The sequence below is a fragment of the Lycium barbarum genome, chromosome 5 (assembly GCF_019175385.1).
Source record: "Lycium barbarum isolate Lr01 chromosome 5, ASM1917538v2, whole genome shotgun sequence".
NCBI lineage: Eukaryota > Viridiplantae > Streptophyta > Magnoliopsida > Solanales > Solanaceae > Lycium > Lycium barbarum.
The window spans coordinates 8425449-8440987 of NC_083341.1; the positions used below are offsets into that span (position 1 = coordinate 8425449).

The 15539-nt window shown below is 32.7% G+C and overlaps 1 protein-coding gene across 1 annotated transcript; it reads right to left on the reverse strand.

The window, feature by feature from the left end:
- Positions 1 to 11770: 11770 nt before the first annotated feature.
- LOC132640345 (AT-hook motif nuclear-localized protein 15) lies at positions 11771 to 13592 on the reverse strand. Its single transcript, XM_060356902.1, has one exon. The coding sequence runs from the start codon at positions 12983 to 12985 to the stop codon at positions 12056 to 12058; it is 930 nt and encodes a 309-aa protein (XP_060212885.1). The 5' UTR covers positions 12986 to 13592; the 3' UTR covers positions 11771 to 12055.
- Between the last annotated feature and the right edge of the window lie 1947 nt (positions 13593 to 15539).

Below are 15539 nucleotides of genomic sequence, written 5' to 3' on the forward strand. Positions count from 1 at the left end.
CATGTGACAGGTGGGCCCATGTCCGGTTGTCATAAGGATGCTGGTCGAGGAGCGCAGTGACCCAGTCGTTCAGATTCCGAATTACCGGAGGGACGTACCCGTTGGCTGACGAAAGCAAGAAAGTAATAGTGAGAAAACGGAATAAAAATTTGATGAAGCGTGCTAAAGCAATTGTTCGAAGTTCCGGACTTACGCTTGTTATTCCACTTCTCCGGGAAAGGCATGCAATCGGCCGGAATGATGTCCTCGGTCTTCACCCGGACCTATCGCTCCAACCATCCTCGGTCTCTGTCTTCATCCATTTTCGAGAAAAATGGGTTCCGGCTGCGCTTGGCCAATTTCATTACGGCACCCCGGAACAGCCTCGGGGAGTATAGGCGTATCAGGTGGGCCAGTGTGAACTCCTTCTCGGCGTCGTTGGCCAACAACCAGAGACACGCCACGACCCTCCAAATAATTGGGCCGATCTGAGCCAACGTAACACCGTAAGTCCGGCACGTGTCGAGAATTACCGGATCCACCGAAGGGTCGAGTTTGAGGGTGAAAGGATATGTGTAAACGTATAGAAACCCTTCACGATGATCGGTGACAGATTCATCTGGTCCGGGGGCGAAAACCCGAACTGGACGAGTGTCCCACCCACAATCGGCCCAGACTATATCGAGCCTCTCCTCGGTAATAGATGCGGGGTACCGCCTCACGTCGACTCCCCTGTCTGAAACGAATGAGGGCTTTTCGACCTCGAGGCCTTTGTTAAAATTGAATTTAGCCGGTATGATATCCGAAGCCGTGGGCTCGAACTTAGCCGGAGATGCGGGCTCGGCCCCCGGGGATGACACCGGTGGAGCATCATGGAAAGTGGTTTCAGACATCTCGGAAATATGAAGGAAAGAGGATTCGAGAAAGGATTTTAAGAAGAATGAAGGAACTGGTGGATCGAGGTGTGACAAAGTACGAAACAAACAACACTCGAGCAAGAATAGCTGACATAAATGGTGATAAAGTCGGTCCTTTCGCACGTAGTATGAAGCAATGAATTAACGAGCAAATCAAATATGGAGTTAATTACGTGTGGTGCAGATGGGAAAACGCAGAAATGGAGTGAAGTTGAAGAAGAGCAATGCGTAAAAATGATAAAGTGAACGGGTAAGGAGTCTTATATAGGCATGAGAGAGGAACAGTTGCCGAGGGCGACCAATCAAGGGGCGCCACGTGCTCCCCTCATTAATGCGAAGCGACTCGAAGAGACGTGCAAATGACGGTTGGCAGAAGCAGACCACCCGGGGTGTGACACGTGGCCGATAAAAGAGGAGGTGTTACGCAACCGTTCCCGCCAAAATAAAAAGGTAACGACGAGCTGACAGGGCCACCGGTTTCAGAAGTTATCCACTCCCCGTTACTCCGATAGATCGGAGATCCGGGAAGTGTGGGGCTATCTGTATACGGTAAAAACCGGATGCGAGGCAAACCGGTGGAGCGAGGGGACCGACTGATCTGCCTTCTTCGTCATTGGAACGACCAAGCCCGGTGACCCGAGCATTCGTGGCCGTTGGTCCGTATAGCCGTTGGTCTGTACAGCTGTTGGTCCGAGTATCCGTTGGTCCGTGTGGCTGTTACACGCGAGCCACGTGCCAGTAGCGTCCTGTCATGGTCAACTACCCACCATGCGTGTGTCAGACGGCGCCGTCAGTCTAATCGCACCAAATCCGTGCAGAGCTGTCCTTATTATTATTATTTTATTAATTCATATTGGATGAAACCCATGGAAGTCACACTATAAATAGGGCATATCCCCCTCCTTTGTAAGGGTTGACTCCTTTTACTTTCCAAGAACATTTGTAATAGAAGAGTTCATATATATAATCTCTCTCTCAATATCTGGTCCGATCAAGGCTATTCGTTTTCATTTATGTTGTGTTTCTTCCATCAAGTATTTCGCATTGTTTATCAACGTTTATATTCATAGTAAATTGTCATCACTAGTTGTTCTATCAAAGAACTCTTATATGCATATTCTCTCTACCTAACATTCATCAAGACTCAAACACATATCCTACACCCACTTACAAATTTGATTGATTATCCGAATTCGGGGTAAACACTATCAAGGAGAGCTTAGAGTTATAAATAATCTATTGTACATTCTCAGATCCATAGAGATCAGTTAGACGGAACTGCCAGTAACTCCAAAAATACAATACAAAGCAAAAGATTAAGGAGTGAAAAAAAAAGTCTGTTAGAAGTGAAAACAGGAAAAGAAATATCATGTTAGAAGTATTATTGCTAATCCATAATTGTCGCTGTCCAAATCATACAATTCAAAGTTATAAATTAACATCATATAGTAACTCTTTTAGCATGTTACCTACTGTTGTCTGTATTCAGTACTAAGTTTTTTTTAAAAAAAAAAAAGGAAAAGCAACAAAGAACATTACCTTTAAATACTTGTTCTATGTCTGATCTACTGACAAAATAAAAACAAATAGAAATTATCCAAAACAGAAAAATCAAATTAAAAGCAAAAGTAACTTAAACTACCAGATTGATGAGAGGTTAATATTTTGTTAATAATTCAATATGAAAAGAAAGCAAAATCTTCTCATATTCATATACTAATTTCATCACTTTTGATTTTAGAGTGTTGAAATTTACCTAAAACAAAGAAGTTGTCTTCACATAAGAACTAATCAAAGAAGAGTTACACAAGATTGGACATACCTAACCCCAAAATAGAAATCGGAGACAAACAGCTGCATGCTTTCCATGGACAACCCTTAAATTATATTGAAGTGGTGTGACTTTTGGGTTTCTGTAACGATTTTTTATTTAATTGATCGTTTTATATGATTTTAATATTTTGAATAGGTGTAATTATTAGTGGCAAGTGATGGCAAATATAAAACTATTAAATGGTGAGTGAGTCATTATTATGATTGGAGGGATGAAACCTTTAATTGTAATTTTATTTAATTAAATAGAGAAATGAAGAGGAAAATGTTAAAAAATTGAGAAAAAAGATAAATGCCAATTGAAGTCATAGAGAGGTGCCACATAGGATTGTTTATGCCTAGCTTTATATTATATATAGAAGATATAGATTAATGCTAAACTTTTTAATTAATTACTTTTAGGTCTTTTTTTACTTTTTAGAGTCAAATTTACTTTTTAGTCCTTATAATGTATTTTCAAAAGCTATCGAACTTCCTACCTTATTTCTCATGTTACTTTCTTCTATCGATCTTATCTATTAACCTAAAAAACAGTCATTTCATTGCTAGATATTTTACTTCTTGTTGCTCTCTCATTTTCTCCTTTTTCATTTGTTGCTTATTATTTTCGGACGGTTTTTTCTCCTGTTGTTGGTTTGTTTGGTATAGATTCTTACATGTAGGCTTTTCTTTTAATTTATATTTGCATTATGAAATTTAAGAATTTCTGAAAACTCTTTTACTTACATGTGGGCATTTTTTTTTTACTTTATATTTATCCTTTAATGAGCTCATATGTGTTTTAAAAAAAATATCTTTAAATATTATTTAGTCTTTCTAGTCTATTTTATCTAAAATATTTGTTATTTTAAAAAATCAAGATAGTTTTTTTTTATTTTTTTCACCTTTACCCGTGCTCTAATAAATATGGAGAGATGTGGTGAAAGAATGATTAATATTAATTGAGATATATAAGATAATTTAGTTAAAATTTCAAGAATGTAATTTAACCGATTAAAAAATTTATGTACAATTTTATACGTCGCCTTTGAAATATCTATGATTTTTCATAAATACATAAATAAATTTATTACATCATGTCATATAGTGTTGTAATGAAAACAATGTTATCCGTCAAGATTGGAGTATCTTTAAAATCTCTTGTTTAGTTAACTAAATTTTATCTTTTTAAGTATAGAGTATATATGAAGAATAAAATTTTATTGACTCTTGAGGTTCATTTAATAAATATAAGTTATTTCTTGAATTTCATCTAAAACTAAGGTTAAAAATCACATTTAACTAGCATAAAGCCATAAACACTTGACTCAAAATAACGAGTGAAAATCTACAAATATCAAAACAAATTGATTTTTATCTGTGAATAAAATCACACGCTCACAAATTCACAAAAATACAAAACTATTTTTTGATTTATGAGCTTCACAAGTTGTAATTATTATACTTTATCTTTATTATGTTAGTAGGATATCGAATCACTGTGTCCCTTTGAGATTTGCTAATTTTTCTACTTAAATAAATTTTTCATTCAAATCATCTAATTGTGTGACGAAGAATTTTAATAATTTTAAAAATTATCAACAAGATATCATTAACCTACAAATACGTTAAATTAATTATGTGGAAGAAAATGTGACACATTATACTTATTTAATGGAAATTTCTAATTCTATATTTTGAGTTTGGGCCCGGATTGAGCACGGGTCTTCCCTAACTAGTGTTAGAATAGATGCTTTACTGTGTCTATTGGACTTAAGAATTTATGTTCACCTATAAATAAAAATAAAGATAAATGAATTTATTAGCACAGTACTCCCTCCGTCTCAAAATATTTGTCGCTTTATTTACTCAAGATAAAATTAAGTTGTTTTTCCCCATTTTACCCTAGTATTAATTACATCAATGGGCTGATTTTGTGAGTTCACATACTAACATTTAAGAGATTTCATCATTAATGTAGTAAATATTTATTGAGGAAAGAGAACAAGATGAAATATGTTAAGAGAGCAAAATATTCAAAATGCTACACTTATAATGCTTTCTAAATGAGAATTTTGCACACGCTGAAAATTTAGTTGAACCCCGTACAATCATGGTAGTCGATCATGAGTCCAACAACATTGAGCTCCAAAACAAAATTTCTTATTCAAATTAACCCAAATGGTGACACTAGGAGTTTGGAGATGATTTGATTGAGATTTGAAAAGAAATAATATTTGAAGTTAACATTTCAACATGAAACAAAGCTAAAGTGATGTGATTGAAAACTTGAAAAAATCATAAAACCTGTTTACAAAACTTCAAATTTTATATTTCTAAGTCTGAAATTGAAATATTAGGCCAATTTGACAAACAAAGAGTACTATTTTAAGTTTTGAAACAAATCTATGGCCAAATGAGGCATAGCCGGTAACCTAAAGAAAATCATATGTACTGTCAATTTCCCCACAACAATAAATCATAATCACGGAAGGAGGAGATTTCTTGTCTAATTGGAAAAAGACCAAATCGATATTCCATAGAAATGCAAACACTTAACATGAGGATCAACCTCAATAAGCGATCAAGTTATGCCAATTGACTAAAAATGTACATGCACATTCCTTTAGATCTTAGTGTAATCTCCATTATCAAAATGTAATCTCCTAATTCAAGCCCATTAGATGCTCGCTCATATGCCCTTCGCTTTTAAATATATCTTCTTCAAGCAAACATGCATGGTTCTTAATAACACAATAAAACGCACACAATTACATATTCATTGATGAGCATATATAACAAGCTAAGGTTGTCTGTCTTCTGCTTCAACACTGATCCTTTTACAAATAGGGAGAGGCGGATCCAAAATTGAAAGCTTATGAGTTCTTACAGCGATAATAATTGGTTCACATTCAAATATTTCTAGATATTTAAAATTCGTTGTCTAACTCTGTGAGAAAGAGATGAAAAAGTGCATCCTACAGCTGCACTTTTAACTCTAAAACTTGAATATCGAACAACTCATTATTTAACACCGATGAAAATTACGGGTTTGAGCAAAGCTATTGAATTCTCCTAAATCCGCCTATAGACTTTATGGATATGCCCCTGCAAATTGGGCCTAAGAAACATAAACTAAAACGCGAAGAGTATTATACTAATTTTATTAAGACAAGATGTGCTAGTATTCATACAATTTTCTTCTTATCTTTTACGGAAATAGCTTTAACTAGTATTGCAATGTATTGCCCGTCTAACTCAGTTGGTAAAGCGCAAGGCTCTTAACCTTGTGGTCGTGGGTTTCAGTAAGGCGAGACGTTTTACATATGCCCCGATAGGACATAAACCCCGAGGCACAAGGCGGAAGCCCCATGGGTATTCAATTTTTAATATTTTACAAATTAATAAAATAAACATATAAATTCAAAAAATATTAAAATAATAAATTTAATGGAAAAAGGTATATATCTATTATTAAAATGCTAACATCTGAACAAACCATTAAAAAAATCTTGAAAAAGTGAATGACGTAAAGATGCATTACACCAATAACATGACCATGATGAAACATATATAATTAAAGTTGTAAAAATGATACTCTATCCTAATAATTCAAAGATAAAAATGACAATAATATAAAATTATTGTTTTTAAACTTAAAACTAGATAACAAATTAATACTCATTATAATACACATAGCCAAAATAGAATCTTCAAATTAGAGCGATACCAAAAGAAACTCTAAAACTAAAAACTATTTTGAAAAAGATAAATTGATGAATGATAAAAAGATTTTGAAGAAAATAAAACAGGAAGAAGGAAAATGCAAGCATAGAAGTGTAGTAAGAATGAGAGGACAAAATTATTTCTTTGTAGTTTGCAGCATATAAAGGTTTAACGTGAATATGTTACTCCATAAATAGCAAAGAGAAAAGATTATAAAATTAGGATAAAAAATTTTAAAAAAAATTGACTTTTTTGAGATTTTTAGTTTGAGATTTTACTATAAGTTAACTTTTGAATATATAACTTCTAAACAAAGATTTATTAAGCAATTTTGGCTCCAATTTGAAAAAGTTCTCGGGCCTTACACCCCAAATGAACGCCCAGAATGTTAGGGCTTACACCTAGGCGAACGCCTCGAAGGTTGGGGTGTACGCCCCATGATACTTACACCCCGAAAATACGCCTTTGGGCGTTTTTGGTATGGCTCATCCCAGAAACGCCTTTTAAAACACTGTAAATACTAAGAATCTTTTGGGATTTAAAAACACACTCCCTCTATATTTTTTATATGGCACTCTCATAGAAGGCAAGAAAACAATTTGTCTCATCTAACTCATATTTTTGTTGGAAATATTACGGAAAATACTTGATCACGAATCTTGTCAGAAAATACTTGATCACAAACCTTGCAGGAAAATTCTTGAAAGTTTGAGGCATGTCAATTAAGACACTGTCTTTAAGGATATTTCACCCGGTATAGATGTATCCCAAGATTCAACATGCTCTTCTACGATAAAGTAGGAGCCAGAATCTAACAAAGATTAAAGAAGAAAATCCAGCACACTAATAAAACATAGGAGAAAGAATTATCTATAGATCTATTCCCCCAATGGAGTAGGACATCCCTTTTATATAGAAGATGATATATTCTTGTATCCAACGGATAAGTAATATTAATACCAATTACTAAAGAAGAATGAACGTAATAAAGAGAGTTTATTGGTATGTTAATTGGGTCAAAAAACGTTGGAGAAATTGAATTAGAATAATGGTCAATAAATGACTATTTAAGGCGGGAAAATGAATGTCTGGTAACTGACAATTTTGCTCGCTTATTCCCACAATAACAGCAATTAAGGCTATTGAAAGGTGGCAAAAATTGTCTTACAATTTTAATGGGAGATACTATAATTCTTTTTGAGATATACATAACTATTTTTTTTCAACAATTTTTACATGCAAAAAAATTACATAAACCATGCCTACCTAGTAAATGATATTAGCATTACTACGACTCAATAGGATATAAACCATGCTTATCTTCAATTATCCCTACGCCATTTAGCTCCATCCTAGATGGGTGCTAGCGGGTTGGCGCTGGGTGAGCGGGCATTTTACATTAATTTTCTCTTAACCAACCCGCACTTTACATTTTTCCCCGCTTGTGAACTCACGATTAGGGCTAGTGCAATGGTTCAAAAAGACGAGTAACCATTCAATCCAACCCATTAAATATGTGACGGATAACTTACCATTAGAAAACAGATCAAATATTTATATTATCCACTAAAAATGGATATTCAAATGAATAATATGAATATATATATTATTGAAATCATTTGTCTGCTTGTTATTTTTCATGAGTTGTTACTTTCTAAGAATTTAAGCTTATTTTGGCTTTGGCTTGGATCCTACCTAATTATTCATAAAGCCATTCATAATATCCATCGGTTAATCTATTTTTTATCCCTACTAAATGTTAGTGATCATTATTTATTTAACCCGCTTTCCACCAATCCATATGAGAACCAACCCAATCCATCCGTTTGTCACTCCTACTCACGATTATCCACTCAAATGCTGCTCAAAAGTAATGATATCGTTCTTTTTAACATAGTGAATATTACTAAATAATGTTGGCCTTCGGCCGCCATCAACTGTAGTCGGCAATTTTGACCATGACATACTTTAAAAGTTCAATTAGTACATGTCCAAACACGCAACGATCATAGATAGAGGACAAAGTAAGAGTTGCCGGAATTTATAGACAGTTATAATCAGTGACGGAGGTAACAAATTGACCAAGAGGATGCAGAAAATGGTGAAACGCCACACTTGAGAACCAAATGTCTCACAACATGAGTCCGGAGCCTAAAGGGTATAAAAATACACGGTATAAATCAAAAGGGGATGACCAAAAATTTATATACCAAAAGGGGTATAACGTGGGCTGATCCACGTTATACCCCAAACTTTTTTTTCACCTGTCAGACGAAAACCGAAAAAAAAATTAAAAAAAAATTTAAACGTATAACAATATATATTTGTAAAGTGTCTGTCCTGCATAAAGCGTAGTTGCCATGAATTATCATTCATTTAGATAGAGAGACACAAATCTCTTCACGGCTTTATTTGAAGACTCTAGACACCTTATTACTTCTTTAGCATATTATTCTTTTTACTGTAGTCTCTAAGAGTGGTATTATCCTTATTACTCTAGTCAATTGGCCTTCAGTTTCTTTGCAGTATGATTCACGAAACACCGATTAACACTGGTATAGAAAAAATAATTGTCCACCCACTTAGATTTAGGTCTCATATAATAAAGCATTATCATGACATTTTAAGTATATTTTTTTTGGGCTACTAAAGCATCAATTAAGTTTCACTTTTCTGGCTATATAAATATCACATTAAAGGTACAATGAAAAACAATTAGTTATTCAGATCTTTTATATAACAATCCATAAAAATAACAGTAACATAACAACAAATTTCTTCAAAAGTGCTACTAAACAAATCGGACCTTTTATATAATAATGCTTCTAACAATCATATCTTAAGTTCAAATTAAAATAACACAAATACCACAAACATATATCTTATACGTATTAAAATAACACAAATAAAAAATAACAATTAAGATATACAAGACAAACACATATCTACATCTACTATAAACATACAATATTATATGAGTTAGAAAAAATATCAAAAAAAAATGGAGGAGAAGGAAAAGGAGAAGGAGATGGATGGAGAGGTTCTGTAAGTTTTTAATGGAGGAAGAGGCGGAGGCGTTTCACTACGCTTTATGCAGGATTGTTATATAAAAGATCTGAATAACTAATTGTTTTTCATTGTACCTTTAATGTGATATTTATATAGCCAGAAAAGTAAAACTTAATTGATGTCTTAATAGCCCAAAAAAAATATACTTAAAATGTCATGATAATGCTTTATTATATGAGACCTAAGTCTAAGTGGGTGGACAATTATTTTGTCTATACCAATGTTAATAGGTGTTTCGTGAATCATACTGCAAAGAAACTGAAGGTCAATTGACTAGACTAATAAGGATAATACCACTCTTAGAGACTACAGTAAAAAGAATAATATGCTAAAGAAGTAATAAGGTGCCTAGAGTCTTCAAATAAAGTCGTGAAGAGATTTGTGTCTCTCTATCTAAATGAATGATAATTCATGGCAACTACGCTTTATGCAGGACTGACACTTTACAAATATATATTGTTATAACGTGAACTGATCCACGTTATACAAAATATATTGTTTAACGTGAATAAAAAAAAATTTGGGGTATAACGTGGATCAGCCCACGTTATACCCCTTTTGGTATATAAACTTTTGGTCATTCCCTTTTGATTTATACCGTGTATTTTTATACCCTTTAGGCTCCGAACTCCTCACTACATTATTAGTCTCACTTAGTAATTTGTACAACCCTAAAAATATACTAACTTTTAGACAAAGATAATTAATTTGATTAAAATATCCCAAATTAAATAGATATTAAGATTTAATCACAACACTTAAGTTTGAAGAAATACAGTATTCTTTCTTAACTTTATAAGTGAACATTCTTTTTTTACTCAACAAAAAAGCCAAGTATACGCTCTTTTTTATGGGAGTAATTTGATATCAATGGATATATAGCAAGGTTTCCTCAAGTGATTACTGACCAAAAGCCAAGACCTTATAGAGAAAGTGACAAATGAACTAGTCAAAGTCTGAATTGTCAATTATTATAATATCTTATCAGCTCCAAGAAACAATTACTCGCATTAAATGAAATTCTGACATTAGCACTAGAAGCTCTATACACCTCCATCTACCAACATACCTTACGCATGCAGTTTGCTAGATCAATCCAAATTTAATTCACACAGAAATCATCAGTTTCTATCTTCTGACGAAGCAAGACATTATTACTACTCCCTCAAGTTATATGATACTCCCTCTCAATCAAAAAAGGTCACTCAGCCATTTACACATTTTTAAAAAAAATACTAACTCCTAAATCAAAAAAAATAATTTAACTAAACTACCTCAAATTAAATAAATATTAGAATTTAATCATATAACACTTAATAGAAACAAATAAAAAAACAAGATTAATTCTTTCTTGATTTCTAAGTAAACTCTTTTTTTGATCCAAAAAAAATGCTAAGTGAACTTTTTTTTTTTATTCAGAGGGAGTATAATTTAACTGGACACAAAATTTAAGAAAAAAAAGAATATTGATGAAACACCCAGTCTAGTAAAGACTATAAATATTTGTGTGGACGGAAAGTTTAAAATCAAATTATTTATAAATATAGATATATATCGTTTCTTTTGAGAAAGACTAAAAAAAATGTATCACGTGAATTTAGACTGAGGTAGTACTTGTTAATAGTCGGACAGAGAAACAAATGTCCTAGGTTTAAATGAGCCCTCTACAACACAAATTTCATTTAGTTGGACCAGCAGGATTCGAATATCGAATTTAGAATTGTTCAAATAAAAATACGTACAAATTTAGTTGCAGGTTAAGTTTCTCAGAAACATTCACAAAAGCTAAAACTAGAAACACAGAACCAAGTTTTCAACCTAGATAACTAGCTAATGAATATATGATTCTACCCAGATGGCTAGCAAATAAAGATATAATTTTACCTAGATAGCTAAATATCGAAGATACAATAATTAGGCAACAAAATTAGAAGCTTTACTAGGGGTAAGACAGCACCATAGGCAGATGCAATATGTGGGTTCAACTGAACTAGCATTTAAGGCAACTTAAATATGAGAAAAATTACAGAGATATTAACCGTTAATAAAATTTGAACTTATAATTAAAAATAAATGGATGATTTAATAAGAACATAAAGATTGAAACCATCCAATTTAAAGTCAAGATCTGCCTTTGAACATCATGTAAAGAAGCAAAAGATGGATAAATCAACGCAAGTACCCATTAAATTAACTTAAGCCACAAGCTAGTCCCGCACACCACAATTATTAAAAAATCAAGGCGGCAGTAGATAATGATACCTGAATTCCAGGATAAATGTGACTGATTCTTCTCCATGTCTAGACCAAGATTATATTGTTGTTACCTACATCAAGCACAATTCAACAATTTCTACAAAAAGCGTAGCTTAGAGAAAAGTAAAACCCAAATTGATAAAACCTAAAGGATACAAAGTTACAAACATAAACTGAAACCTAATTAAAGCAAAACATTCACAAGGGATACAATAATCTTCCTAATTATAGGCTTACAACAAGGAAAAATAAAAGTTTCTAAAAAAGGGTAACTAACTATAGTCCATTTAAGTTAATTAATAGGATGGAGGAGGCCTTGAAGGAGGAGTAGCCCAGAAAACTTCATGGGGCATTTGACCATTAGGCAAAACATTAGTGGGCAAATTGTACATAGCCATAGAAGGAGGAGGAGATGGATCATCACCCTGCAAACTACCAGTACCACCATTACCAACCCCTGCATTTGTAGGTAATTGCATTTGCATCCCTTCACTTACATTATTCTCCTCCTCTTCATCCTCTAATGGTAATCTATCAAATGTAGCATTTGCAAAAGTTGCTGCAATTACCATAACTGGCCCTGACGCAATTAATTCACCCGCAACATTTCCACCAACAACTTGTCCTTGACTTCCAGCTAAGTACACCGTTAGTCCAGTAGCCGTAGCTCCAACTGGCGAATTCGATGAAGGCAAAAAGGCTCCCGAGAGAGATAATATCTCGAATCTGCCATGTAGTGTAATTACGCCCCCGGCCATAGCCGGTTGGCGTAATTTCACATTTGTCACTATCCCACTTCCGCTCAAAACGGACACGCCACGTCCGCGACTATTAGCGAACGTGGCTATGCTTTCAATTATGTCACTACCGGTTTTAATTTCCAACACGTGGCTCTTAAGGGAATTTGGGGTTTCCTTAGTAACTATTATTGGTGGTTTGGGTTTGTTCTTTGAGCCTGGAGGTCTTCCTCTAGCCCTACGCTGTCCACTGGACGACGGTCCCGAGGACAGACCTCCAGGACTCTGGATATTCTCATCTCCTTCATTAGGGTTTGGATTTGTGTTGTTGCTTCCACTGCTATTTGTGGTGGTAGTTGTGATGGGTTCGATAGTCGTTGTATCCATGAATTCTTGCTCTCTTCTGGGGTTATTTTCTTCTTCTGTGTTGCTTCTTGATGAAACCATTGGATTCATAGCTATATTTCCAGCCCACCATCGGTTAGCCATTTTTTCTTGTTCTTCACTTTTTCACCTAAGATGCTCACTATCCAAGGAAGACTTCACCAGAAGTTATCTATCTACAGTACTCAACAAGACTTTTTCTCTCTCCTTTTTTATAAGTAAACTTAAAATATGATTTTTTGACTTAGTAAACAACCAAATAAATAGTCTTCTTGGAGGCACCAACCAGCTAGATCTCTTCCGTTACATTGGAGTACATTAAAGAGTGAAAAACAACAGGGCCAAGGGTAAAGATAGAGAATATATAGGGAAAGGTCAAGTTTCTCTTCTTTCTTTTTTTCTTTTTTCTTTTTTCTTTTTTTCTTGCTTTGTTTAAATGAGGTTTTTAAACTGAGACCCAATAACAAGAATCTTTTCTCAGCTCATATTCATGAAACCCCATATGCTACCTTTTTCTTCTTCAGCTAGAAAAAAAAAACCATATTGCATGTTCTAGGAAATTTGAACCCTAGATCAATATTGATGTAATCAGAAGTGTGCTTTTTCTTTTCTTGATTGTAGGAGGAAGAAATTAGTACACTTTTGGTTCTGAGTTGTTTCAATAGTACTATCCTTAACATAATATACTCAGTTTGGTACTAAGGGGTCTAGGTTTTTTGGGTCCGCGTGCAACTGTGGGGTTTTTAGTTCTTTTTCATTTCCTACAAGTACATTAAGATTTTCCTTTCTTGGTTCTGAATAAGGTGCTTTAATTTCATTCTATTACAAAACTAGGGGCGATACAGGATTACTGGCTTTATTTGAATTTAATATTTGTAATATAAAGTATAAATGTATATTTAAATAACTATTAAATCTGTAATATAGATTTAAATCTATAATTTTTAAAATATAATAAGTCCAATATGAAATGATTAAATTCATAAAATTAAAATTCTAAATCGAGCGATACATGTGACTTTAGCTGTTCGAAATTGATGTGAGAAATATATATTATTATATGATTAAGTTCAATGATATATATATATGTGTGTACAATTTTTTCCTGTATTCACTAATTCAATATTATCTCGGCATTAGTAAAGCACCCCCATTCACGATCAGTAGATTCAGGATTTGAATCACGCTAGAAGAAAAGTGTGTATAGATCCTTCAAAATGGGACCAAAAAAATATATATATATATACTCTCTCGGTCTCGTTTATATAACATACTAGTTCCATGAGGCCCGGATATAATAGTAGATATTATAATTAATGAAATATAATTATTTTAGTAAAATTAAATTTCAAATAAGTATATTTTCAATATCTAAAAGCAAAACTTTCATTTCACTCCTTTAATATTTTAACTTTTGTTTTGATGAAATTATTTCTTCAAATCATATGCGGAGCCAAATTTGAAGTTTATGAGTTCTAAATTCTAATTTTTGAAGTTATTTAGTTCTAATTTAATAATCTATACATATTTAATATAATAAACTTTGAAGACAAATACACAATTTGAAACAGCGCGCTACTGCATCCGACCAAACCCGTAGCCGACACTCTAAACACTACCCTGCTTCAAACTTATTTTGTTTTTAAAAGATTAATTATAATTAACTAGACAAGAGATTTTAAATATAACCCGATATTGACTGATAACACTGTCATCATTTTCAACACTATATGGCATCGTTTAATAATTTTTAAAACTATCTGAAAATTATTTTGGTAAAAATCTTTTAAACACATATGAATTAAAGTATAAATATAAAAGTAAAATAAATGCCTTCATATAAGCAAAAGAATTTTCAGAAATTCTCAAATTTCACCTACATGTAAAAATCTAATAAATGTGAAAAGAGATTAATGTCATAAAAGAAAAAATAATATTAAATGGAGATCAAATTATTAACAAGGTAAATTAATGAAATTATAATTCTAATTGACGTTTCCTTAAAAAAACCGTGCAAAAGACAACATGACAAGTAAAATGAGTTAAACAAAAAATATTTACCAAAAATTAAAAAATAATAGTTCTTTATTTAAATAAAAAATCAAATTTCTACTTTGTTTCATTTTAAACATGTAAAATTAATATAATAATTTGAATTAGAATTATCCAAATGAAAATTTGATAAAAAAAATAAAAGGTATTGTTTAGGCCCAATCTACATACATTAACAATAGAATATTTTACACCTTTAAATTAATCGAATTAAAATTCAAAGTATGAACTGATGCTTAAATATTGCTATTGTTTTATTTCAAATAGAGAAAAATAGTTTCCTTTTAAATAAGTCTTCTCTTTTAAAAAGTATTAATAAATTTTTGCCAACTTTATATTCGTAACAAACACTAATATAATAAAGTTTTGGATACGGAGGACAAACTACAATGTTATATTAATCGTGTTTTGAACATATATATATATATATAAATCAAGATCGTCGTCCGTCCTTTGGTCCCACTTTTTTATTTAAGGGCAATAAAATCCCTTGTGGTCCCACCTACTTTTTTATTTAAGGGCAAAAAAATGACATTTTATACTTTATATTACCAACTCTTCTATAAAGTAGATAGAATACTTTATTATATTTGTATTTTTCTACTAT